Here is a 27858-nt window from a genome sequence, read left to right on the forward strand (position 1 = left end):
AAGAGGAAACCAGCTGCAGAGTAGCTAGCTACAAAGACCAAAAAAATAATAATAATTAAAAAAAAAATTCTGAACTGTAATACAATAAGGCGTGCTTTAAAAAAATAAACAAATAAACAAGAGAACCCATGTTATAATATATTATCCGTTTCATATGTTAACAGAAAATGGCGTTCTTTTCGTGAGTGCTCTGTAAACATAGCTAGCTAGTCTAAGCTAAGTGCTAATGTGTACGTTAAGCTGCTACTTCACTAACTAGCCACCTAGCTGACAGCTGGCTAATACAAACACATCGAAAACATTTAAGCAGGGTAAGTGTTTAAGCTCTGTATAATTCATGTTTAGGTTAGGAACATTCCCTGCTCGCTTCGGTTACACTGAAAACAGTGTAGATGGTATCACGGTACGTGTGTACATAAAATAAAGAGGAAATGTCTGTGATTTCTATTCCAGAGAGAATAAGTAAATGTGGATATCAGAAATAAATCACTGAATTGCCATTTCATTAGTAAATAGACTGCTAAACTGGAGGAAGATTCCAGATGGAAAACTCAAGGGAGAATGTTTTGGGCAAATTTTGACATTTTCTTCTACGTACATGATGGCCACAAGTTTGTGGACAGCTGACCATCACACCCATATGTGTTTTTACCCCAAAACTGTTGACACAAAGTTGTTTAGGATGTCTCTGTATGTTGTAGCGTTACAGTTTCCCTTCACTGGAACTAAGAGGCTCAAACCTGTTCCAGCATGACGATGATCCTGTGCACAAAGCCAGCTCCATGAAGACATGGTGTGTTAAGGTTCAACCCCATTGAACACCTTTGGGATGAACTGGAACTGGAGCCTCCTCATCCAACATCACTTCCTGTCCTCACTAATGCTCCTGTATCTGAATGAACACAAATCCACACAACGACACTCCAAAATCTAGTGGAAAGCCTTCCCAGAAGAGTGGAGCTTAATATAACAGTAAAGTGGGAATAAATTTGGAATGGGATGTTCAACATGAACATATGGGTGTGATGGTCAGATGTCCACAAGGTTTTGGCCATATAGTGTACATCGTTTTGAAATCAATATTTAAAAAACAAACAAAACAAAACCCTGAAATATGTTTCTCTTTTACATGTATCTCAACCAGATGTAAAGTTCTAACATTTTAAAGTTACTGCCAAACCCAGAAAGGGAGAAATTCACATTTAAAAATTTCATTCTAATTGCAACGAAAGATGCCCCACTACATGCTTACCTCTACATTTATTCCTTAATATACTTACAGAAAAACCTCACTAAAACTGAAAGAATTAACTAAAACTGAAAGAATTATCCATTTACAAGCAGTCCCTCCAGGATTTTAGAGTATTTTGTGATTGCAGAAATGAACGCAAAATCAAGTAAACGGCACAATATTTGGAGGATCTCGCAATTTTTCCAAAAATAACGCAGATTTTCTGCAGATTTGGGCCGAGACATGTCACATGACGTCATCATGAAAAGTACCGTCAAACTCAGTTGAACCATTTCTTTTATATTACTACGTTTGCAGACAGTTTGTTAGCGAAATTATGTATCGTTGTACGCATGGTGTATCGTAGAAATGTCCTCAAGTATTGTGATATGATATTTTTGTTATATCCCCCAGCCCTACTCTGCTGTAATTATTTGGCTGGATTTGAGATGTTTTTAACAGGTTTAGTTTGATCAAAATTTGAAACCCAGCATTTATCGCTCATCACATTTTGCCTGATTGCAGTTTATCAGCAGATTGGCAAAATAACCCCCCTTTATTTTTATTTCCAATTACCGGTTCTTAAAAGGAAACGTCAGGAGTGTCAACGCTTACAATCTATTTGCTTGCTTTATTATAGCTAGGAGCTAGCTTTATTATGTTTTTAAAGATTCACCGTCACTACCAATAAAACGAATCTACATCCACAGAAGATTACTCAGTGTGTAGCCATGAGTACCAATGCAGAGCGGAAATTTCTTAATCTCAGAAAGCGTCTGGACCAGCTGGGTTACAGGCAGCCATTAGGCATCGAGTCACTGCCTCTGGTTGAAAAGCTTTTTAGGTGAGTTAAGTTCTCATGATCATTTCTAACACCTGATCAAGTGATTGTCTTGATTTTTAGTTTGTACATTTAGTTTTAATCTTGTGGAGTTTTCTTTGCCAGTGATTTAGTCCACACCACTGAAAGTCTTCGCAATGCTAAGCTCTCAGCTGGGAAGACCGAAAAGGAGAGTCGGAATCTCGACGCTCTGCTGGAGCCGTATAAGACGGAAAATGCCCGGCTTGTCCGAGAGAACAATGAACTGCATTTGGGGCTTCTCAAATTGAAGGAAGATAAAGATCGAACTACTAGAGGTTAGCAGACTCCCAGCACCACATCATATACATCATATATTACATCCAGGATTTTCCAGGTTCTTTATTATACTGCATATTTATGAAATTCTCCTGATACCATTTTTTTTTTTTTTTTTTACATGACTAGAGCTAAAGGCTTTCATCAGGAAACTGGACCACGAGACCTCAGATCTAAAGTTCCTCAACAATCAGTATGTGCATAAGGTCCGCGCCCTGGAGAAGGACAGCAAAGCCAAAAGCGAACGCATTCAGCAGCTCCAAGAGAAGAACATGCAGGCTGTAGTGCAGACACCAGGTAGGATGAAACACCTTATCTGTTTCAACCAGCAAATCTTCCAAGCTGACTTGTGTTTGTTGCCATAATAGTAAATGATAAAACAGTTAAGTAAACCACAAGAAGTTGGAGTTGTAGTACGCTGTCATCTGTTATACATCATCCATTAGAACAGTGGTCTGCAACCTTTTTTTCAGACGTGGACCCTCAGGCATAATCCTCACGGATCAGTGAGAATATAGAAGTTTCAGAATTTGGAGGTTTTTGTAGCCTGGCGTGAACAGTAAAATGCTCACACGTTTTATTGCTACTATTACCCTGCATTTGATGATCACTCTGAATTGTCTTTTGTTTATTTATCCCATCAGTTTTGGCACGTTTGCGATAATAACAACACGGTGAACATGGATCACTCCAGAATGAGCAAGCCAAGCTATGTTACTGAGAGAGATGTTAATGCGCACATCTAGGCATATAGGTTAATTAAAAAAAAAAGTAAGTCTGTGGCTTTTCTTAAATTTAATTGTCCTAAAAATGTCAATTTAACAAATATATCACTATATACTATTTTAAATATTTGTAGAAACAACCCCACAGGCCCTCTGTAATTATGCCACAGATAGATAGATACATTGTGGATACATTGTGGTTGTGTGTACTGAACCAGACTGAGAAATTAAAGGCTCAGGAAACCTTTGCAGGCGTTTTGAGTTTATTTGCTGATTAGAGCTCTTCTCAGGGCGACATTTCTCTATTATAAATTCTTTATTGTAATATTTTGAGATACTGGATTTTTGATTGCCATGAGCTGTAAGCCATAATCATTGACATTAAAACAAAAAAAAGGCTTGAAATATTTCACTTTATGTGTAATGAATCTAGAATATATGAATTTGACTTTTTGAATTAAATTACAGGGAAAAAAAATACTTTTCCATGATATTCAATTTTTTTTAGATGCACCTGTAAATGGTTGTATAATCAAATTTCATCGTTTTTTTTTTTAGCTATTACATAATGTGTATCTATACATTCGGTTTTACTGAAGATCAAATACTGATGTGTCCACAAATGTCAAAATAAAATAAATATTTCATGGGGTGTACTTACTTTTTTCACACAACTGAACATGATCTTTAAATTTAATGCTATAAACGTTCCTAAACGCTCCAGCGGATCTGTAATGTGTGTAATGTTACCATGGACGTTTGTGGCACGCATTTCCCGATATTTATAACATAAAACCCATTTCACACCAGACTTTGAACGAGAGCATTTCGGCAGTGGAGTCGCGTTGATGCTCAAGCAGCGTGCCCACAGAACCTGGTGTAAAACGGATTTCGGTATACTATTGTGTTGTCTGCTGTCTACGCTGGAAAGTCATGATGTAATCAAATTACAGACCTGTTAACTGTTATTTCAAGACTTTATCAGCAAAAATTGCTAACTGACAATAGTTAGAACCTTACCCTCTCTGTTTCCACTGCTCAGTTATAAGATCATGTTACCAATGTGTGGTTTATTTTGACTGAACAGGAGGGAAAAAGAGGCCAATTCCTTTCAGACGCCAGCGGATGCAGATAGACGAGCTCCTCCCCACCTCCCGTGGTCTCACTTCTCCAGTTGTGGCACAGCCTGATGACCCGTACATTGCTGATCTCCTCCAGGTGGCTGACAACAGGTACGAGAGAGTTGTTTATTGTTATTTTTTGCTTTCAAATGATTTGTGTGAGCAAGGTTTGCTGTTCGTTTTAGGATTCAGGAGCTGCAGCAGGAAGTGACAGCACTGAAGTTGGATCTAGAAAGAGCCCAGGGAGGAATCAAGCGCCTCAACACACAGGTACGTGAGATATTTATGAGAACTGAGACTGAAGAAATGATAACACCTGAAATTGCTAACCACACTACCATAAAAGCCAAGCAAGTTTGAAATCGAAATGTTGCGTTTGGCTATTCGTATAGGTGGAGGAACGAGATAAAGAGATCGAGCGCCTGAATCGGGCTCTAGATGGAGGACGGCCGTACGATGTCATCTCTCTGCAGGCTCAGAACATCAGTAACGAAAAGCTCATTGCTCACTTAAACTTACAGGTGACTAATTGCTTGTGTACTGTACGCAGAAAGAAATGCAAGGTCTTATTAACTAGTATTAGCTTGCATGATATCCTTATTTGCCATTTTGTGTTCAAAGGAATTAAAAACAAAACACAGTATCTCATCAGATATCTCGTAGTACTGTAAGATCATGTATGCCAAAACGGTATGCTATTATATGCGGCTGCTTGCTACCCTATTAAATGGTGCGCTGAAATAGTACCGTACTAAATTAATGTATCAGAATAAAAAGCCTCAAATTATTATCCTACTAAATAATATGTGAAATTAGTATGATAGTAGAATAGAGCCTAAGCTAGTACCATTGTTCTTGTCACTGCATCTATTATTCTGATATTGAATTAATGCTGTGTTCCTGTTATATGAATTATATTAAGCATGATTTGTTCACATTTGTAGGAAACTGTAACTGTAGCAATCTTAACAGCATGCTTCTTAAACACAGCAGATTACAAGTTCTTTATTTGGGCTCATGCCCTTGGTAAGGTAGTAACAGTAGTTGTGCCTTTGCTCTGCTCACGCATGCAGGCACTAGGAATGGGCGATATATATTTAAAACTATATCATGATATTCCCTGTTTTTTTTTTGGGGGGGGGGGGTTTGCGGTAACGATATAAATGATGATATTAAAAAATCTTTCTGGCCATGAGTCACATCAGCATACAGTCTTGAGAGGAGTGCAAACACAAACATCAATCCAAAAAATTCAAACTTAATCCTGACCATCATCAAATATTAAACTATACCAATTAAGTAGAAAAAATAGAATATGAATTTCATTCACAAAGTAAAATTCCAATAAAACTGTAAACACCAATACTCACAGGATTCATAATCTAACCCCAGGAAAAACAAATGGAAATTCTGTACCCGAACCACTTCCATATAACTGAGGAAACTCCTTTTTGGGGATTAATTCTTCTTCCTCGTCTAGTCTTGGAACTCCGTCTTCCACCATGCTTATTCTCGTTCCACGTGTGAGATGCCCCACGCTGCAGCGCGTAAACACGTCAGCAACTATATCGTCAATATTGCAGGATGAGGAATTGTTATCATGGGGACGAATTGTACCGGTATATCATGGATGATACAGTGTGGTACAGCCCTAGCACGCATGCACGCACACACACACACACACCTGCCAGTGCTCAGAGACAGAGGAATAGAGGAAATGTTCACCTGTGTGCAGCAACAGGGCTCAGGTGTGCCACGTTAGTCATTACACCTCCCAGTTCCTCCCTGTGAAGACCCAACTAAACCACTCCCTTACCTACTAAAATAACCTGTGAACTGCTCCACTGAGAGCACTATGTTTTGGTTTCACTTTCTTCTACAGTGCCCTAAGGACTTGGTTTTAACCAGATAAAACACCTCTCATACTTTATCAGCATATGTTTAAGCAGTATAGCAAAAAAAAAATTCTAACATGGTACTCAGTTTCATAAGGTTTCATCATTAAGAGCATTATTTCATTGTCCAGTCTTGCTTATCTAAGGAAATCAACCTCTCTCACTCTATCTCTCTGTCTCTCTCTAAGATTGAGTACCTGCAGGAGACAAACAGGGCTCTGGAGCAGAAGGTGGAGTTACTACAAGAGAAGAAGAAGACTGTTTCCAGTGAGGTGGCCGACCTGAGTGCCAGGAACCAGGAGCTGTGCAGTGAACTCACCCAGATAGACCAGCTCGCACAGCAGTTAGAGAGAGACAAAGAGATAGTGTTGGAAACGGCTGACATGGAGCTGCAGGAGGCCAGGGTAAGGAACATAGCTCTATGATGTAACTGGAATTTATTTACAGGGAGTTCTGAAAAAAATAAATTGTGGTTTATTAGATTCATCTCGCACTTAAAATATACGAAATATATAACTTTTAATTGAAGTCAATTTATACTAGCAAAAAACAAAACAAAAACCCCACATTGCAGTTATTTGCACTTTTAGAAATTCAAATAAAAAGATGTAACTGAAGCATGTTTCCAATTTTATATTTATTTATTTATTTATTTTCAGTTAAATGTTTAGAAGCTCTTAAGTGATCATCCGTGACTTCCTGTTTCACTGGGATATAATTATAATGTGAATGAAATGCTAAATTCCTATAGCTATTTAGCAGCATGGGGACGATTAGAGAATACACAGATCAAATGAGACAAACAGCTATAAAAAAAAATTTAACATTTTTTTTGGCCAAATCCAATATTAGGGCAATAATTAAGATGTTTACGAATTAAGAAGAAACAACCAGAGCTGTAATGAACCTGCCTGGAAAGAAACACAAGTGTGTTTAGCCTCCACACACAGTGAAGAGGGAGGTCCGAAAGGCACAAATTTAAGAAGCTGCAACTAGGATGTGGAATGTCCAGCAGGACAATAATGCAAAACATACCTCCACATTCACACAAAAAAATGGTTTCATGACCACAGAATTAGAGATCGATCGACAGTTCGTCTCTATTAGCACCAAGCTACATATCAAGCATTAATGGAACACATCTCATTTGTGCATTAATGACTGTTGTGTTAAATTAAGTTTATTAATTAAAGCAAAGCAAGTATACGTTACCTGTACACACAGCTGTTGACTCGCCTCCACTCAAAGTCGGTCCTGCATGCAATTCTCAAAATGCCCACAAGATGGTGCCATTTATCGGTGTATCCGATATTACAAAACCAATAACCGATTATGGAAAAATGCTTAAATATCGGGGAAATAACAATAAAACCGATTATCGGTCGATCTCTGAATCAAGTTTTTGACATGGCTTCCCCAGCCCCCTGACCTAAAACATTGAAAAAAAAAATTGGGGTGAGCTGAAGAGAAGAGTCCACAAGAGAGCCTCTCGATAATCTTAGATCTCTTCAGGATCATAGGGGAAGCCTCAGTGCTGTTATGCTGGTAAAGAGAAGCTGCACACAGTGTTGTTGAACGTGCTGCTGCTCTGTTCATGATGCCTATGACTCCATTTGCAGAAAGAGATTCAGCGGCTGCACAGACAAAATGAAGAACTGGAAGAGGTCATTTCTAAATTAAGACAGGTGCGTATTACTGGCTCCTGAATCTATGCTTCCCACAACATTGTCATGTGAAATGGACTGTTAAATTATCCATCTGTCGCAGGATGGATGGCTAGCGTCACAGATCTCGGTAAGAGTTAGGGCAAAGATAGCTCAGGGGTTAAGGCTCTGGGCTATTGATTGGAAGGTCATGAGATCAACATCCTGGCACCAGAAAGATGCCACTCTTAGGGCAACCTGCTTAAACTGCTCAATTTTATCTCAGTGTAAGTCACTTAGACTTAAAGCGTCAGCTAAATGTAGATATCACATACAGTATATGGCCAAACATATGTGTACACCTGACTATTAAACTCTTAAGTGCTTGTTGAACATCCCATTCCAGATTGAGTCCGTCCTTTTGCTGTTATAATAACCTCCACTCTTCTGGGAAGGCTTTCTAATGCAAAATCAGAGCAACACATTAAAGATTCAATTATTTTGTTTAGGATTCTTCTTTTGTTGGCTATTTAAGGTTTCTTTGTAGATACTTACTTGCCTTTGCTTCAGAGCCTAGCCGAAAGCAACCATGAGAAGGACCGTCTGAAGGATCAGCTATCAGAAGTGCAGGAGCGAAACGAGAAGATGGAGGGACTGATGAATTTCCTGGAGGAGGAAAAGAAGAGACTGCAGGACAAAGTAAAGAGAATGACACAAGCTGGTGAGATGCAGAACTGCTCCATAATTTTAAAGATGCGCAAAGAGAGCAAGATGAATTGTCGACTTGATTTGAGGAAGATATTGAAAATGACGTATATTTGCAAGAGAAGATGGATAAACACACAGTATGCAATATCTGCTCTGCTGTAGCATTACTCACATTGTAGGTCTGTGAATTTGTTTTTAGATAAAGAAATGATTTTAGAACTGGAGCGCATGCGTGCTCGGCATGGCACGTGTGGCAAAGAGCGCTCTCCGTCTCGATTGGACGCTTTCGTAAAGAGTTTGGAAGAAGAAAGGGACCACTACAGACATGAGGCGGAGAAATACCGAAAGACAAGGGGTGGGGCAGACAGTGTCAGTCCCTCCAAGAGCAGGAGTCCCAGAGGGCGTGGGAGCTGGCCTGGAAGAGTAAGATATCCTGTACACACACAAACACAAATAAACAACGCTGCAGAACATTAACAGAACAGTCGCTTTGGTTACAGTCTACTATTGTACCATGTTTCTTCTATTCTGCTGGCTGTCTGTGTGCAGGGAGAGAGTGCAGACACCGAGCTGTCACGTGCGCTAAGAGAGAGAGATGAGCTGCAAGCCATGCTGCTGGACTTTGAGAAACACATGGAGGACATCCAGATTAAAGTCAAACTGCTCACCAGTGAAAGAGACCAACTCCGCACTCAATATCAACAGGTGACAAACACAGAATTTTAGCACATTTCATATCTACATGGTTTTAAAATATATAAAAGTATATAAAGGACACGGCTTGGCAAATTATGTTAAATAATGCTATATAAATATTTGAAATAAATACAGGAGGGAAACTTTATGTAATAGATCTTTATTGTATGGTGTGTGTGTGTGTGTGTGTGCGCGCACTAGGCCCAGGAGGAGCTGCAGTGTGTTCATAGCAAGTTAGCATTTTCTCCTGAGCTGCCGCAGAGAGTGAGAGAGGAGAGAGAGCAGGCAGACACTGAACTCCATAGAGTCTCAGCAGAAAGAGACGCTCTCCGCGAGAGACTCAAGGTTCGTGTGGGTGGTTTGGCGAGACCAGTTATGATGTTTGTGGTAGACCTCAGTGCAAATATAAGTGAGAGTAGTTTTGTCTGTTCCTGCCGAACCATACAAACGTCATAAGGGAATACGCTATGACTTTTCAACCTAATCTCCATTTACTGCATTTGTAACGTCTGATTTATTGCCAGTCATTTTCAATGCATTTCTTTGCATTGAGAAAGAGATGGACAAGCCATTTGCTCTAATGTCTTTAAGTGTAAAGCATAAAAGAAATCTATTGGCAGTTGTTGGGGCAGTGATAACACGTTTGTGTGCACACAAATGTCATTAATTTATACATTTTTAATTAACGTGATTCTAAAATGACACTTTATATCCTTGCCTTTTAAGATAAAGACACAATGGAATATATGTGGTTATGTAATACCACATAACATTGTTGTGTGAAACTGATCACTCATTGATGCCACAAAGAGAAATAAGGCCTACTGTAGACCTACTGTCTTTCATTGTACTGATCCCGTGTTGGAAATCTGCATAAACATACATAACAAGTGATTTGAGATTACAGTAACCAGATTTTTGTCCTTTTCCCAGTACTGGTAAAATTGTCCCCTATTTTAATTGCATATACACTGCAGATACAGTAGATAAAGACTAGGTTGAAAATTCAGGAGTAGATATATGATGTGATGACGTGTTACTGGTAAGTGTATCTTTCTTACATTTTAGTTGTAAGTGGAACATTTCTCATTGTTCCAGTTGACGTGTGTGTGTGTGTGTGTGACGTGCAGGTGGCTCAGACTTCAGCTCTGACAGACAGGGAGCAGGAGGAGATAAGAATAATGGAGCTGGAGAACACTGTTCAGATGGTACAAGTCTCCATTTACTCTATTAATGATTATTGATTATACTGATGGTACGAGATGTTAGTATACTTGCCGGGGTATTTCTGCTGTGTGTGATGTGACTGAGGTGAAGATTTATATTTTATCATACTATTATCGATGGTATGTAATTGTGTGTGGTATAAGGGTATAAACTAAGGGTCGTATGTGTACATTATACTGTTTAAAACTGTATGGACAAGTCCAGAATTATTGGAACTCTTTGAAGAAAAAAGTATTGAATAAACATACTATGATGTATGTTTATTCAATACTTTTTTCTTCACAGAGTGCCAGTTACTGGCACCCCTAAAATTATTTTGGATAAACAAAAACTCTGTTCTAAACTCCATATGACGCAGTTCACATGTATAGTTTTCTTTGTCATCCATCACCATAGGTTTAAAAAAAACCAAAACCAAAAAAAAAAAAAAAAAAGCATACAGGCTTTTGTGGCATCTTGGAATTACTTGAAAATCTCTATCTTTAGATTTAACCGTGTCCAAGACATCTGGTCTGAATTGAAGAGGGCATTCCACATGCACAAAATAAACAGTATGAAAGCCCTTAAAATGTTCTCCAACCTGATTAGACATTACAGGAAGATGCTCAGTGCTGTTATTCTTTCCAGGGAAGGTTGCACCAATTGTAGATGTACCAATAATTTTGAAAGCGGTGTTTTGCAGAAGACATTATGCTGCTTAAAATTATAGCACAAAGTTTCAATTATTGTTTCTCATTGTACAGTGGTGCTTGAAAATTTGTAGAATTTTCTAGATATCTGCATAAATATGACTTAAAACAACATCAGAGTTTCACACAAGTCCCAAAAGTAGACAAAGAGAACCCAGTTAAACAAACGAGACAAAAATATCATTTTATTTATTGAGGTCATTTATTTATTGAGGAAAGTAATCCAATATTACATGTATTTGAATCTCTAGGATTAGCAGTTAATTTGAAGGTGAAATTAGACTCAGGTATTTTCAATCAATGGGAATACAATCAGGTGTGAGTGAGCGCCCTGTTTTATTTAAAGAACATGGATCTGTCAAAGTCTGCTCTTTACAACATATTATTTGTGGAAATGTGTCATTACATGAACAAAGGAGATTTCTGAGAAACTCAGAAAAAGAGTTGTTGATGCTCATCAGGCTGGAGAAGGTTACAAAACCATCTCTAAAGCATTTGGACTCCACCGATCCACAGTCCGACAGATTGTGTATAAATGGCGTAAATTTAAGAATATTGTTACCCTCCCCAGGAGTGATCTACCAGCAAAGATCACTCCAAGAGCAAGACGTGTAATAGTCCGTGAGGTCACAAAGGAACCCAGGGTAACGTCTAACAACTAAAGGCCTCTGTCACGTATTAAGCTAATGTTAATGTTCACGAGTCCACCATCAGGAGAACACTGAATAACAATGGTATGTATGGCAGGGTTGCAAAGTGAAAGCCATTGTGCTCTAAAAAGAACATTTCTGCCCTTCTGCAGTTTGCTAAAGATCACATGGACAAGCTAGAAGTCTATTGGAAAAAGTTTTATAGATGGATGAGACCAAAATAGAACTTTTTTGGTTTAAATGAGAAGTTTTATGTTTGGAGAAAGGAAAACACTGCATTCCAGTACAAGATCCTTATCCAATCTGTGAAACATGGTGGTGGTAGTATTTTGGTTTGGGCCTGTTATGCTGCATCTGGTCCAGGACGACTTGCCGTAATTGATAGAACAATGAATTATGAATTATACCAGTGCTTTCTAAAGGAAAATGTCAGGAAATCTGTCCATGCACTGAATCTTAAGAGAAAGTGGGTCATGCAGCAAGACACCGACCCTAAGCACACAAGTCGTTCTACCACAGAATGATTAAAGAAGATTAAACTTAATGTTTTGGAAAGTCCTGACCTTAATCCAAAAGAAATGTTGTGGAAGGACCTGAAGTAAGCAGTTCATGTGAGGAAACCCACCAACATCCCAGAGTTGAAGCTGTTCTGTACTGAGGAAAGGACTAAAATTCCTCCAAGCTGATGTGCAGGACTGATCAACAGTTACCGCAAACGTTTAGTTGCAGTTATTGCTGCACAAGGGGGTCACACCAGATACTGAAAGCAAAGGTTTACATACTTTTGCCTCTCACCGATGTGTAATATTGGATAATTTTCCTCAATAAATAAATGACCAAGTATAATATTTGTTTAATTGGTTTCTGTTTATCTATTTATAGGACTTGTGTGAAAATCTGATGTTGTTTTAGGTCATATTTATGCAGAAATACAAAAATTCACAAGCTTTCATGCACCACTGTCTATTATTTCCACTCACTGGAAGAAATGGCCCGTGTCACCAATCCTTTATTAATAATTAATTCAAACTGGAGTTGACTTGACTTGAATTGTGTGTAGCTGGAGAGAGAGCGGGCAGATCTGCGCACTCAGGTGACTGTTTTAAAGGAGAGTCGTGTAGCTTTCGAAGACGAGCTGAAGGCCCGCTCAACAGCATTGCTTCAGAACGCAGAAGAGATGGCCCAACACAGGGCTGAGAGCAGCGCTCTGAGGTACAGCAGATTGTATATGTATCTGTTTTTTTTGTTGTTTTTTTTGATAACGCAGAATCTCTTGGATTCCAGATGCTGCTTGCATCCACTGGTCTAAGAAAACTAAAATGTGTGTTTGTAGGCTGCTGCAGGAGCAGATGGAGAAGTCTCTCGCTGATGTTCAGCACAGATTGTCTGTAAAGGCTAGCGAATTACAGGCGGCTCACCAACAAATGGACACGTTAGAGGAGAGAATCGGTAGGTCTCTCTCTCACTCATCACACCAACATGCTCACCACTTCCTCTATCGTTCTCTTTGATATGCTGACAAATTTGCTGAAATCAACTATTATGTTTCTATTTCTACAAGTGATTATAATAAGCACGTCTAAAGTCAGTAGTTGTGTGTGTTTCTAGCTGAGCTGACTAGGAATGGGTCTTCTCAGAAAGATGAGGTGGCATCACTGCAGACTGCCATAGCATCTCTGGATCGAGAGAAGGACGTTCTTCAGGAGGCAATGGACCAGAAGGCAGAGAGCCTGGTCCTGCTTCAGGACCAACTACACAAGAAGGTACCTTAGTAGCACTGAAGCAACAAATTGTAGCCTCCGTGCCATTTCTTTTGCTCCCCTTAAACGTATAGACAGTATTAAAAGCAAGAAAATATATTTCTATTTTTATAAAGTTTTGCTCTTGTAAGCTGGCGGTTATTACTTGTGATGTCGACTGTAGTCATGAGCTTCTATTATTCTGCAGGAGAAGATGCTGACAGAAGTACGTCTCACCATAACAGAAATGGAGAACTCGTTAGAGTGAGTGCATTTCTATGCTTTTATGTACCCCACAGCATGGTTGAATTCTCGAATCTGATTGGTCAGAAGCATCTTTAGTAGTTCTGGCTGTAACATGAACTATATATATGTATATATAAACTGGACACATGGTTGTGTTAATGTAAATGTAAAGTTTTCATTTGAAGTTTATATTTATAACACTCAGTTTGTGGATTTTATTTTAAATAAATGAAAAAATGACATTGAAAGTTTGGGGGTTTTTCCCATATGATTACTTGGAGGAAAAAAAAAAAATAATAATCAGCCGATTAATCAATTATGAAAATAATCGTTAGTCGCAGCACTAGTGTTGTGTATTTTGTAGACAATTAAAGGGAGTGCTGAGCAGCCGTGAGCGGGAGATAGCTAGTCTGCGCAGACAGCTAGATCAGTCGCAGGAGGAGCTCTCTTCAGTCAGCCGAGACAGAGAGATCGCACTGAGAGAGAACCGCCGACTACAGGACGACCTGGCCACCATGACCAGAGAAAACCAGGTATATATGCACAGACACTGCAGGGCAGGATGGAAAATGTTAACAGTACAGCTTCATGATCACTAAGATACATACATGTGTCATGTGCTTTTGTGTGAAGGCAGTGCACAGAGAAATGGAAGAGGCACTGAGAGAGAGAGACGAGCTAAAGATGAGAGTCCACTCCTATATTTCTGAAGTGGCCAAGATCGAGAAGATGATGGCGGCTAAGGTGATGTGTTGTTCATGTGCTTCTCTGTGAAGTATGGATTTCTCAGGAGATCTGTGTACTGTCTGAAGAAGAAAATGCCTGCTTCATGATTTTAGTATTGCTGTCCCTCAGGTGACCATGGCATCATCCAGTTGAAGCTATTTGTACGAATTAAGTGTATTTTGTCATTCGTACTTATCGCTAATAAGCACCTTTATCGTAAAAGTATAACAGCTGATGATATGCCGGTTATTCAACAGGAACAGGAGAACAGGGAGACGTTGGAGCGTTTCCGCTCGGCACACATGGACGCCGAGGAGCGCGAGCTAAAACTGCAGCAGGCTGAGGGGCTCAACAACTCTATCAAACTGGAGCTTCTCTCTTCTGACACGGAGCGCAGACACCTCCGAGAGAAAGTCTCTCTGCAGGACAGAGAGATACAGGAGGTAGAGTGAATATTTGCATATTTCAGTATTCATGTCATGAAATAAAATTCAAATGAGATTCTGGATAGACTCCAAATAAAGAAAGATGCCTGTGCAGCAGTCTTGGAAGAAATGCAATGAGGATTAAAAAAACAACAACAAAAAAAGATTAATTAATTTATTAAGTTTAGGAACTCTGATTTCAGACTTCTGATTTATCTTCACATACAATACATACGAACATCTGATGGTACTACCAGGTCGATGTGTATTGAACCTTTTTATTTAAAAATTAATGCATTTTACTAATACATTATTTACAACTGAAACAAATCAGTTTTTTTTTTGTTTAAAGACATTTTAGAAACTCTTTTATTATAGCAAAATCCATCTAAATAATAGGGGGCATGGTTGACACCCCGCCTTGTGCCCCGAGACCCCTGAGATAGGCTCCAGGCTCACCATGACCCTGTGTAGGATAAGCGGTACTGAAAATGGATGGATGGATGGATGGATATCTAAACAATCTGTTTTCCTGGCAATCACAAAAATATAACAGGATGGTAGATCTTTAGGTAACATTGCAGTAATGTACAGTAAACAGTAAAAAAAAAAAAATGCTATATCCTTTTCACAGTTGGTCTGGTGCTCAGTGGATGAGCACAGGCATGGAAAAAAAACATTTTTAATTTTTAAACTTACAAATTACTTAGTCATTATAATTAAAATTCTTTTTTATTGTCCTAGATTTGACACTTCATTATAGGCGTATTTAACCCCCCCCCCAATGTTAACATCAAGATGTTAAATACCTATTTGTCTAATGTTAGATATACATTGATAGAGTTCCTTTTACATTAATGAACTCAAAATGTGCTTGACAAATATAAATTTTGTTTATTTTACAAACAGCCCTTTTTGGTAGAGGAGTGAATCTTTTGGACTTGGCCATGTAATCCTTTGTATGTGTTCTTAAATATGATCTTCACTTGTCCGCTCCTTGCTGCTCTCTCCTTGTTTGTGTGTGTAGCACATGAGTGCACTGCAGGCGTATGAGGCTCAGGCATCCTCTCTGATGCGGGCGACGTCTCGGCTGGAGGAGGAGCTGCGGTCAGCACGGGCTGAGAAGGCATCGGTGCTAGCTGATCTAGCTTCTGTACGAGAGCTCTGTGTTAAACTAGACTCTAGCAAAGAGCTGACCACACGTCAACTCGCTGCCAAGAGCATGGAGCTGGAGCGGGTGAGCTTTACGCAGTGTATACACATTCTCAGCATTCACATATACGTTCGGTTAATAGCAAACCATCCCACCTCCTCATACAAGCAGGAGCTCTCTGAAGAAGTTACTAAATGTTGTCCATGCTGTGTACATTCAGGTGACTGGTGAGCTGGAGGATGTACGTTCAGAGATGGAGCTTGTGAAGAAACAGCTGGCGAGCGAGAAGGTGACTGTTCGTAACCTGGAGACACTGCTGTCCACCAACCGACAGAAAGAGTTTCAGAACCACCTCAGTGCAAGTGAGAGGGAGTCGGAGATGAAAGTGCTCAAAGATCGACTGGCTCTCGCAAACAGCAAAACGTAAGGGTCAGAAAGGGAATATCTCTCAGTCCACTTCCCCTCCAAAACACACCTCATCCAATGCTCATAAAAATGAAAGAATTTCTTAATACTACAGGGTGTATGAGTTTGGTACTGTTGAAGGTTTTTCCAGTCTCAACTGTCCAGTTTGGGTGAGTCTGTGGCCAACATAGCCTTAGTTTCCAGTTCTTGGCTGACAAGGAGTGGAACCCAATGTGGTCTTCTGTTGTAGCCTGTTCGATGTTTTGTTCATGCTAAGATGCTTTTTTGCTCACCACAGTTGTAAAGAGTCATTATTTTAGTTACAGTGCTGTCCTGATTTCTTCTGTTTTTGTGTATCTCTCAGACTACATAGTTTTAGATCTTCAAACATAATACAACGAAACCAACCTGAGTAAATACACAATATTTATTTTTTTTTTTTATTGAAGCAAAACAAAAAAGTTACCCAACACCTATCACCCATGTGAGAAACTATTTTCCCCCTTAAACTTAAAATCTGGTTGTGCCACCTTTAGCAGCAATAACTGCAACCAAACGCTTCCGATAACTGGAGATCAGTCTTTCACATCGCTGTGGTGGAATTTTGGCCCACTCTTCTTTGCAGAACTGCTTTAGTTCAGCCACACTGGAGGGTTTTCAAGCATGAACTGAATTTTTCATTTTTCTTTGTTTGAGTCATTCAGAGGTGGACTTACTCCTATGCTTTGGATCATTGTCTTGCTGCATAATCCAGTTGGAAGACCGGACATTCTCCTTTATGATTTTCTGGTAGAGAGCAGAATTCATGTTTCCCTCAATTACGGCATATGGAGTTTATTATTGCAACTTGCGAGGGCCCTGAAGCAACAAAGCATCCCCACACCATCATTCTGCCACCACCATGCTTCACCATAGGTATGATGTTATTTTTGTAGAATTCAGTGTTTGGTCTACACCAGATGTAACGGGACTCCTGTCTTCCAAACAGTTCCACTTTCTACTCATCAATCCACAGAACATTCTCCCAAAAGGTTTGAGGATCATCAAGGTGTGTTTTGGCAAAATTCAGACGAGCCTTAATGTTCTTCTGGGTTAGCAGTAGTTTTCACCTCATCACTCTTCCAGAGATGCTTTCCACAGATGTTTGCCATGATCAGTGACCTTTATTGATGCAAGAGAGGTCTGTAGGTCCTTTAATGTTGTCCTTGGCTCTTTTGTGACTTCCTGGATGATTAGTTGCTGTGCTCTTGGAGGAATTTTGGAAGGTCGGCCACTTCTGGGAAGGTTCACTACTGCACAGAGTTTTTTCCATTTGGACATAATGGCTTTCGCTGTGGTCCTTTGGAGTCCCAGAGCCTTTGAAATAGCTTTGTAACCCTTCCCAGACTGATGTATTTTATGTATTTTATACATAAACATTTTTCTTCAATAAATAACAATCATTTAAAAACTGTATTTTGTGTTTACTCAGGTTGCCTTTGTTTTATGTTAGATTTTTTTTTTTTTACATTTCTGAAACAATTTAGAATGAGAGATACACAAAAACAGAAGAAATCGGGATGGGGCAAATACTTTTTAACAGCACTATAAAACTATGTTTTTAACTATGTCCTTCCTGGCAACTGAAACCAACCTGGCCATTCTCCTCAGGTCGTTTCCACCTGCAGAACTATTGCTGGATATCTCTTTGTTTTCCACACCATACTATGTAAATTCTAGATACTGCTGTGTGTGAAAATCCCAGGAGATCAGCAGTTTCTGAAATACTCCAACTAATGTATCTGGCACCAACAACCATGCCACGGTCAAAGAGACCACATTTGTTCCAAATTCTGATGTTTGATGTGAACGTTCATAGAAGCTCTTGAACTGTGGCTGCCTGATTTTATACATTGCATTCCTGCCACATGATTAGCTAAATGAATAATTGCATGTAGGTTCCTACCTCAGCACGGTAAACAACGATGACGTTCAGTCAACAGTGCCGTCTCTTCTACGGACAACTTAAACCGGTACGTGCAGTAATGAAGGTGTTATGTGTAAAAGGAAGTTGAAGTTTATCGTGTGTTTGGTTCATACAGGGCAAGTCACGCTAGAGAGGTTTCCCAGCTGCGTGGAAAAATGTCTCAGCTCCAGACAGAAGTGGACATGCTGAAGAGGCAACTGACAACCGAGCGCTTTGAGCGGTGAGACAGTCAGTCCCACCTAATTCACGTGTTTAATTCACTATGTCATACTGGCAGTCAGACTCTTCAACCCCTCTCTCACACTCTATCTTTCTCAGGGAAAGGGCAGTCCAGGAGATGCGAAGACAGGGTGTGTCTTTTACTTCACTGCGTAGCTCCTCCCCTCTCAGTACCTCACTCAGTCCCCGCCCATCGTCCCCTGAACCTTCTGCCTTGCGCACACCGGAGCGCTTAATTGAAAAATCACCAGAAAAGTGAGCGAGTGTTGCATTTACACGGGTTACTTTTACACATGACTTTGTTGTGTGTAAATGCACATCATTATTATTCAAACGAAAATGAATTTTCATAATCTGAGAGGCTATAGTGCAAATAAACAAATCAGCTTGAGCAAACATATGTGACAAGTGAGTAGTTAGTGTTGTTCATGTTGCTAAACCATAGACCGTATCCTGCAGCAGGTGCACAAGCTAAAACATAATATCAACAGTAAAATAGTTTTAAGACAATGTTTGGTTGTAACGGATAGGTCAGGAAGAGTGATAACTGATATAACAGGAAGAATATGCTGGGAAGTGGGCTTGGCCTTGATCCAAAAGCTGTTCAGAGGATATGAAAGAGGCTGGAGGCAGTTATAAAGGCACTGGTTGAGCAAACAAGTTATTTATATTGCATTCAGAATTGGAGATGCAAACTTTTTCATTGGAATCTTTTTTGTTTAGTCTTCTAACATTAGTGTATTTCTTTCTATCATTTGAAACAGTTGAATAAAATAGGTTGTGTGTGTGTGTATATATATATATATATATATATATATATATATATATATATATATATATATATATATATATATATCGCTCTGGTTTGGAGATAGAGCTTATTGTTTCTATACCATTAAGCCTGTCTGAATAAAGTTCAAACTTAGCATCTTAGAAAGTGAAAACAACAATAATAGAAAATAACAAACAAGCTTGTTGGTAGTAAGGATTAACTTATGACAACTATACGGAAATCGGATACGACTGAGGTCACGACTCTTTAAATCTGCTAATAGCTAGTTAGCACTAACCAAACTCATTCATCATCATCTTCATCAGTGAGCGGTTTTTCCTGGTCAGGGTTGTGAATCTGGAGTCAATCCCGGGAATGCTGGCCACAAAGTCGGAATACACCCTGTATGGGATGCCAATCCTTCGCAGGGCACCACACACACACTTTTTTTTTTTTTTTTTTTTAAATAGTTCACTAACTTTATACCTGAAATTAGACATTTCCTTCATTTTAGCTGAAGTAAATTTCTGAGGAAAAGTAAACTCAAGAATCAACTCAGAGCCTGGTGAGGTATAAAAAGGTTTGGAAAATAAAAATGAACATACCACACTAATGACAAAGCAATAATACAAACAGAACATTGGATGTGACACTGGGGTTGTGGTTTACATTTTAGATCTTACTGAAGTGTCTCATCGTAGACTTAATTGTGCTTCATTTCAGAAATGTGAACTCCCAGAAGGACTAGAGAGAGAAAAAAACTTTGGAAAGTGGGAATCAGAAGGAGTTACTCGCTGGGAGTTACTTGCTGTTCATACATCATCCCTCTTATTGTGAATTTGGTAGGAGGGCCATTTTATATCTGCTTAAAGCACTTCACTCCATCGTGGCTTGAATTCTGATTGGTGTTTTATTGAGAACGAAAACCCCTGGTTTTATCCTAGATTATTTCTTTTGAAAACAAATGCAGTGACCTGCTTTTACAGGGACAAACCTGATCATGGCACCAAAGCCAAAGAGAAAGATGCATCGTTTTCTATTTGTTCTTTTAAATATCTTGAAGGAATTTAACTCAGTGTTGTTGTTCTTTTTGTAATTTACTATTTATGTTTTATGTAATTTTTTTATTCTACTTACTTTTGTAATACGATTGGCAGATGAATTTGTAATTCATTTATTTCCTGTAAATTGTGGTATTTTTATGTTAAATGTTAGTTTTAGATGGCTTGCAGAGCTTTTAATGGACTATGAAATGGGATATGACCAAAGTCCTCAGGGTTGCCAGTGTTACAAACTTAAAATCCAAACTTATGACTGGTGTTGTATTATAAATCATTTTGTGTGTTTACTTGAATCATTAACTTATTAACTTGAATAAAAATGTACCTAGTTTCTTACAGCGCTCCTTTTTCTGCATGTTTACTTAACACAAGGAGATTCAAGAACGGAAAGGAAGGCAATGACCACTGCTAACCAAACCTTTCATTTAAAAAAAAAAAAAAAACTTCACCCCCCAAAATTGTTAAATTACTAATGAATGGAAGCTAACAGCTAATTTACACTATAAGTTTTCCCAGTAAACATCAGCACTCATTATTGTATTTTCCCCTCTAAACATCTATCATGTTCATTCTTCATCATGGCTTTTGTAAGCAGTTCTGTCATGCTGTACAGTACATGGTTTGGCTTTGTAGAATTTTTATTATTATTTTTAAGAGTTATCATGACTCTGGAGATTATTTTAACCATGAGCTTAAGCCATAGACTTCACCATATTTCCTCTGGCTAGAATCCCTTAAGAATGCAGATTCGCAACCAAAAGGGAAAGAGCCTTTTTGGTTGTGAAACTGCATATTTAAGGGATTTAAGCCGAGACAGTCTCAAAGATGGGACTCTTTTTGTCCAGATATGGCTTAATGTGTTTGAGGAGTATTTGCATAGTGCTAGTGTCCACTATATAAAATGTGTATTTACAGTGATATTTGTTCCTGCTTCAAACAGAAACAGTTTCTAATGTTGGCCCTTGGGAAGGTGCATGAACAATTTCAGATGGCATTTGGATATTCTAACACAGAGAAACATGCCCATGTACAACGCTGATCTACTATCCCTGAATCATGTTGCTTGCCCCATGTCTTTTTTTCTTTCTTTAAATCCTAGAATGAATACACCAAGGAAAACAGCTACATAAATGACATTTGAAAGTGTAATGCTTGATAATGAAAATTCTTGTGCTTATTGATGCATTATTAAAAAAAAAAGTCTGTTTGTGCCCAGCACAACTTGAATTGAATTGCCTCAAATATGTGGCAAATACTATTAGTTATGGTGTCCATAAAAATAGATTTCAGTTATTAGAAACTTTGCCTCTGTTCCAGTGCTAAATAGTGGTTAATCTTTTAAATAGCTGTCAAACACACCGTTCAGAGGTCAGAGGTGAAATATATTCCCAATTCTGTACAAACTCTTGTTGATGTAGAAGAAAATTCAATCAGGAAATTCAAAATACCGAAACTTCAAAGATTGCATAAAAGGAAACGGCTGTGATATACATTTGTACAAAAGACTATTATTAGGTCAAGTCTCTGCTAGTGTCGACAGTACTCGGTGGTGATGTTGGGCAGAGGATAACCAAAAAGAGAAAAGTCTAGAATATACTTTGGCAAAAGTTCCCGAAGCAGCTTCTGAGGAACAGTACATAGATAATAATGCAACGTTTCCTTTGTAACAGGTTTATACCACGCCTGACGTTCAGGAAATTGCACGTGTTGTGGCGCACCGATGCGCTCCAACACGTATGCCGCGTCGCTCTCTAACCTCTCATACGAGCCGATAAAGTTATACTGAACAGCGCACGGCTGGCACAGGTTGTATATGGGCATCCAGTGCTCGTTCATGCGCTCAGGGTCCTCGTCCAGCAGGTAGCGCACAAACTCCGCAAACGTCACGTCGTCCCCAGCTACTTTCAGGTTATTCTTTGCATAACCTTTCCGGTAACGCCGGATAATCTCCGTGCCGTATTTGTGCTGGTAGGCCTTGATCTCACCGAACTTGTTCCGGTAAGCAGAGAGCAGGCGTGCCATCGGCTCACGCACAAACATGAACTTGAAGTAGTGGCTCAAACGGTAGCGGATCTCCTCAGGCGAGAAGTCAGAGAGGAAGAGCAGGTCGGCGTGGTGGTCCATCTTCACCTGAACGTGGACGTCAGTCAACGCGCCACTCAACACCTTCAGCACTCGCTTCCAGTTGGAGCAGGCCACCTTGGGCACATAGCAGTAGAGGAAGCGATGCTTCTCGTTCACCAGGATGTGCTGCAGCAGGGTTTTCCTCTGCGCCGAGCTGAGAGACCACACGCTGTGAGCTGTGTTCTCATGGCCACACATCGCCCTGATTGTGCGGTTACGGATATCCTGCAAAATCTGAAGGAAAGGAAGCGGTTATCAAGAGGGAAGTATACATTCAACAATGATGATACAATATTAACGCTATATCTGGGTTAACAACTAGCCATGTCCGACAGCAGGTTAAAGGATATACTGTGATATTCAACACACGTGCCACTTAGAAGAAATCTGTCTACTGGGGACCTACAAGTGGCTACATAGTATACCACTTCACTGTGATGGCAATGTCAAAAGACTTTCCAGACGTTTGGAATTTTCTCTCTGACTACTTTTAGATATTGAGCCATAAAATGCTAATCTTCAAATGTCCTCAACTTTTACACTTAAATGTCTGATATGTTTCAATTGCTTTCAAAATCATGAAGACCAGTGTATCAGTGATTAGCTCTTTTATGCAACGTTATTTGTACTTGGATGTAGAACAGAATGGTGACGGACATAATCATTTCTGAGAAATTGGACAATAAATACTACTGTATCGTACGTTTAGCTAACTACTGTATCCTAATATCATAGGGAACAAGTTAGCGTACCAGCACTGCTTAAACTCAGCCCTAAAACAAAGTTTAGCTTGCCACTAGAAGTGAAGATAGATGATGATGCTGAATGCTTACTTTTCCACTAACTGGATGTGCAATTCAGCCAGAGTTTGCGTGTTTTGGTGGTTCACCTGTTGTTTGGTCCAAATAATAAGGATTTTTAAGGATCGTTTCTTGTTGAAGGAGTCTCGCACAAATTTGCCCGCGTGCACAGTGGAACATGGGAGTGTCAACGTCGTGTTCTTCTTGGACATGAAACATAAAAAGCCTGACCAAGACCAGGTTGCACTTGATGTGCTATTGACGTTATACAGTAAATCACACCTATTAACAGATGATATCCATCCGTCCATTCATTTTCCACACCGCTTATCCTACACAGGGTCACAAAGGAATCTGGAGCCTATCCCAGGGAACTCTGGGGACACCCTGGACAGGATGCCAACCAATCGATGGGCACAATCTCACACACATTCACACACCACGGACAATTTGGAAATGTCGGTCAGCCTACTATTCATGTCTTTGGACTGGGGGAAGAAACCCCTGAAGTGCTGGGAGAACATGCAAAGGCGGGATTCGAACCCCATGCCCCCATAAGATTGATACAAATTAACTTATTCAAATGTGTTGGCATGGTAGGGAAATGCTGATTACAGGTAACGGACCAGCAATCCTACAGCACCGCATCTCTCTATCCCTCAATCTACTTCCTAAATTGTACACGTTTAAGTATTGTTCCTGCGCCACTGCCAGGGCAGAGCATGACAACAGCTCAGGAAACCATGCAGAAATGGCAGCGAAAGCTACAAGCTGTCTTGTTCACCAGTTCCCATTTCTGCAGCGCCAAGTTAAAGAAAGAAAAAAATAAAACGCATCAACCAACAGATTTTAAACAGAGACAGTATTTACATTAAGCATTTCACTGACACAGTCATTTTTCAAGGCAAAATGCCAACTACAATCTCTCAGTTCCTCTAAAGCCATCTTTGTATGCTTGTCCAGCTACTGCGGGAAGGATATTTGATTTACATAAATGTTTTCTCACCATTAAATAGTACTAAAGGTGTTTATGTAACAACTGCCTGAAATAGAGCATCTGAATCTAGATTTCAGTAGTCTGAAGCTTTGACTATGTCTGTTGTGGAAAGAAAATGCTGTACAAAAGAAAATTATTTGTTTTTATTCTTAAAGGGGAAATTCACTGATGTATCATGATGTCGCTGTAATTTACTTTCTGAGAAGTAGTCATTCAGATTGTTTTAGAAACCGAATCAATAGAAGTGACCAAAACATATTTGACGTGTTCCTGATGCATTACGGAGATGTTGTTTTTATAATAGTCGAACCATAAAGGTTTTGGCCAACAGTACATAAACAAGCGTCGTGCGTGTGTCCACGTCTCACCGTGATTCATTTTAGAACAGTGTGCACAAGCCCCAGTCTCACACCAAAATGGCCTTCTTTAGCTAGAGCCAGTCAACACAGCCAACACAAGCAGTACATTACTCCTACATTTTGCAGTTTTTACACAACGTTACACTTAATGACCATAGGTAAAATCTACTCTCGATATGTTTCACTCAATCTGGTGAAACATTATTAAATATGCATTAAATTGTTGATTGCCAGGATTGGAAGCATGCGAATATATACTGTTATTAGTATAGTAGGCTGTTTTTACCCCAACTGATGATCCATCTTCCATAAACGCTTCATCTGCTTCATCTGCTCTTCGGAGGTGAAAGGTGGCACCACTACCATTTAAAACAGTATACTTTTTACATGTTAGTTAGATACTTATAATAAAGTCTATACTGTGTGGCCTAGAATATCCAAGCTGTAATATAAAACCCTGTTTTCAGTCTACAAATGAGACTAGAATCTCATCAGTCGGTCATGCCATCACGTTTGTTCACCAAATTACTTTTTTGTTTTAAGTTGTTAACAGATAAAAACTACGGCATGTGTCTGTGTTAAAAAAACAAAACATAAGAAACAACACAAAAACATTGTTCTCGTGCTGAAAAAAAATAGTCAGTCATGGCTTCTGGGGCGGCTGTGGCTCAGGTGGTAGAGCGGGTTGTCCACTAATCGTAGGGTTGGAGGTTCGATTCCCGGCCCACGCGACTCCACATACCGAAGTGTCCTTGGGCAAGAACACTGAACCACGAGTTGCTCCTGAGGACAGGTTAGCGCCTTGCATGGCAGCTCTGCTACCATTGGTGTGTGAGTGTGTGTGAATGAGACACAGTGTAAAGCGCTTTGGATAAAAGCGCTATATAAGTGCAGACCATTTATCATTTCTCTTCATTAATTTTTTTTCCATCTTCATTAACTGCCGTATCCTGGTCAAGGTCGCTTAAGCGCAAGCCATAATTAAGCGCATTCTCAGCACTTGACTGATGACAGCTTTTAATCGTGACTCGGTCTAGCTGGGGTCGAGGTGTAATCTGTTTTCTGATGGTCCTGGATTTGACTAAGTCACCTCATCAAGTTTAGGCTTTTCCAAGCTGCAATTCTGGAACAATCCCCAAACCGAATGAGATTGCAAGCACTAATTTACATCCATTTGCTACATGTTAGTCATGTAGACATCAATAGAAACAAAAGGACATTTTGTCCATGTCACACAGTCACACAGTTCATGCTGGTACTCCAACACCATGTAGTGACAACCTGATGCTCATGTTTTACTCATGTACCACTGATCAACACAGTAATCCTGTGTAGCACCTGTTTAGTCTTCTATATTGTACAATATTTCCACTGTATATGTGTGTATGGATGGGATGACCGTGACTTGATGTGCCTCATGGTCTAAACAGAATCAAACTCGCATCTTCATCTTGAACCTGTGGTGTGTAAAAGTATTCAAATCAATATATGACTTCGAGTACCTAACACCCAACCCTTTCAGATGACCGTGTGATCTGTGCGTAGGCGATAAAGAGATACGGAGGAGTGCTGAGTGGACATGGAGGTTAGATGGAGTCACCACAAACAGACAGGGAATCCGAAGAGAACCCAAAAGAAGAAGAAAACATCCAAGAAGGTGAAGGTGAGCAAACAGCTCAAATACTACACCGTTTATTTCATTAGAAATGCGAGTAAATAGTGGACTCCTCTGGGTTTTTTTTAATGCTATTAATGATGGAATAAAACTGCTATTCTTCTGCACTGTACCTACACCACAGAAACATGTTAATGATGTAATCATTAGAAATCAGTACCAGGAACTTTTTTTTGGTCGTTTCTTTGATTATGATGATTAAAAAGAGCCACGAACTCTAACTATAGTGGTTTTTGGATGAGGTTATACTGATCAGTGACCCAGGGCAAAAATAAATAAATAATAATAAATCCGTTTTAAGATAAAGATGCTCTGGCACTGGTTAAACCTCTGGTTCGAGAGGTCTGTAAATCATAAACAAGGGGCTGCTGATCACAATGAATGATTAAGTTATTGCAGTTTAAGCCTGCTGATTAAACTGATGATTAAGCAAAAAAAAAAAAAAAACCCACCGGAAACGTGTGTGGAGTTCTGACTAATGTATAGATGTGTGTGTGTTGGGAGAAGTTGCACTGATTCCTGAAATAAAGTGTAAAGAAGTTGTGGTTAAAGGTGCTGCCAGGCTCAGGGCAAAGAAACTTCTGACTCTGTAAAAATAAAATAAATAATAAATAATAAAAAGTGCTGCTGATGCTAAAATGAATATTAGTGAAGCACCGGAAACGGGGAGACAAAAACGCTACGTGTGTATCTAGGGTAGCCCACAGCTGGGGCTCCTCGGTTTCCGGTGGCTAACGCGCCAAATACCTGCGATTCCACGTCCACAGCTGGATCCCGCGGCGCGAGCCGGTACTCGGGCTTCCTGCCGTTCGCCAGAGGCGATGGAGTGTGCATGCCGTTGAGCAATCCCTTCTCGATGAGCAGCAGCAGGCCTCCGGATGCCACGATCACGGCGAACGTGAGCACGGAAGGCAGCAGGGCCGAGCGGTGGCGGCGGCGGTGCGTGGAGCGCGAGCTCACTGCGGGACTGAAGCGCAGCACCGAGGAGCCGCTCGAGCCGCTCGCGCCGCGCGCCCCGCACTCCGGGTTCCAAGCGGGCATGACGTAGAAACGCTCTCAGTCTGTCCCGAACTCACTGCCGTTCTCTAACAAACACGAGCGAACGTGGCAAAGTTAACGCGAGTCCATTCAGCTGTCGGTCCACACTGAGTTCTGACTTCAGTTCTCGGTGGTTTTGGGGGGAAGGGTTAAAAAAAGTAATTCGGGAAAGGGGAATTGTGGGAAATGTAGTTGCTGCATGATGAGGTGAGGGGGTGGAGAATAGTTGTTTTGGGGGAGATGCAGGGCAGTTTGATTTTCTCTTTAGTTAAAGTTAAAGATGCAATAGTCGATTTAAAAATAAAAATAAAAATTTCTTACTTGTACAAATAACCTGGAAGATATTTAGAACATGATTAAATATATATTAGTTTAAACCATGATCTACACAAGTGTACTAAGTGGCTGAGAAAACCTGTTCGGAAAACTG

At 39.8% G+C, this 27858-nt stretch overlaps 2 protein-coding genes across 16 annotated transcripts; one reads left to right on the forward strand and one right to left on the reverse strand.

Annotated features, from left to right (window-relative positions):
* cep135 (centrosomal protein 135) lies at positions 1-26256 on the forward strand. Of its 15 annotated transcripts, XR_008384701.1 has the most exons (28): positions 2-311; positions 1942-2075; positions 2178-2368; positions 2499-2666; positions 4182-4326; positions 4401-4485; positions 4608-4736; positions 6299-6514; positions 7730-7795; positions 8324-8474; positions 8661-8884; positions 9011-9166; positions 9359-9502; positions 10288-10365; positions 12784-12935; positions 13057-13172; positions 13332-13486; positions 13671-13726; positions 14073-14241; positions 14342-14452; positions 14692-14877; positions 15887-16096; positions 16233-16435; positions 18499-18603; positions 18702-18857; positions 19722-19778; positions 19871-19954; positions 20098-20204. XR_008384701.1 is itself a non-coding variant. In XM_053614569.1 (27 exons), the coding sequence occupies exons 2-27, from the start codon at positions 1963-1965 to the stop codon at positions 19890-19892; spliced, it is 3564 nt and encodes a 1187-aa protein (XP_053470544.1). In that variant the 5' UTR covers positions 2-311; positions 1942-1962; the 3' UTR covers positions 19893-20239. The 15 variants fall into 15 exon arrangements, 12 of the variants coding, with proteins under 12 accessions (XP_053470549.1, XP_053470551.1, XP_053470544.1 ...); XM_053614569.1 differs by having other exon boundaries at positions 19871-20239; XR_008384702.1 differs by lacking the exon at positions 19722-19778 and having other exon boundaries at positions 3-311; positions 19889-19954.
* chst14 (carbohydrate (N-acetylgalactosamine 4-0) sulfotransferase 14) lies at positions 21104-27552 on the reverse strand. Its single transcript, XM_053614594.1, has 2 exons — positions 27138-27552; positions 21104-22793 (listed from the first exon to the last, which is right to left on the reverse strand). The coding sequence occupies exons 1-2, from the start codon at positions 27429-27431 to the stop codon at positions 21963-21965; spliced, it is 1125 nt and encodes a 374-aa protein (XP_053470569.1). The 5' UTR covers positions 27432-27552; the 3' UTR covers positions 21104-21962.
* Between the last annotated feature and the right edge of the window lie 306 nt (positions 27553-27858).

Source organism: Ictalurus furcatus, chromosome 25 (genome assembly GCF_023375685.1).
Source record: "Ictalurus furcatus strain D&B chromosome 25, Billie_1.0, whole genome shotgun sequence".
In the NCBI taxonomy this organism is placed as follows: domain Eukaryota; kingdom Metazoa; phylum Chordata; class Actinopteri; order Siluriformes; family Ictaluridae; genus Ictalurus; species Ictalurus furcatus.

Coding starts and splice junctions, on each gene's coding strand:
- cep135 (XM_053614569.1), top strand. CDS start 1,963: ATGAGTACCAATGCAGAGCGGAAATTTCTTAATCTCAGAAAGCGTCTG. Junction 12,936..13,056: donor GCTGAGAGCAGCGCTCTGAG/GTACAGCAGATT, acceptor GTGTGTTTGTAG/GCTGCTGCAGGAGCAGATGG. Junction 13,727..14,072: donor GAAATGGAGAACTCGTTAGA/GTGAGTGCATTT, acceptor TGTATTTTGTAG/ACAATTAAAGGGAGTGCTGA.
- chst14 (XM_053614594.1), bottom strand. CDS start 27,431: ATGCCCGCTTGGAACCCGGAGTGCGGGGCGCGCGGCGCGAGCGGCTCG. Junction 22,794..27,137: donor CTGTGGACGTGGAATCGCAG/GTATTTGGCGCG, acceptor CCTTTCCTTCAG/ATTTTGCAGGATATCCGTAA.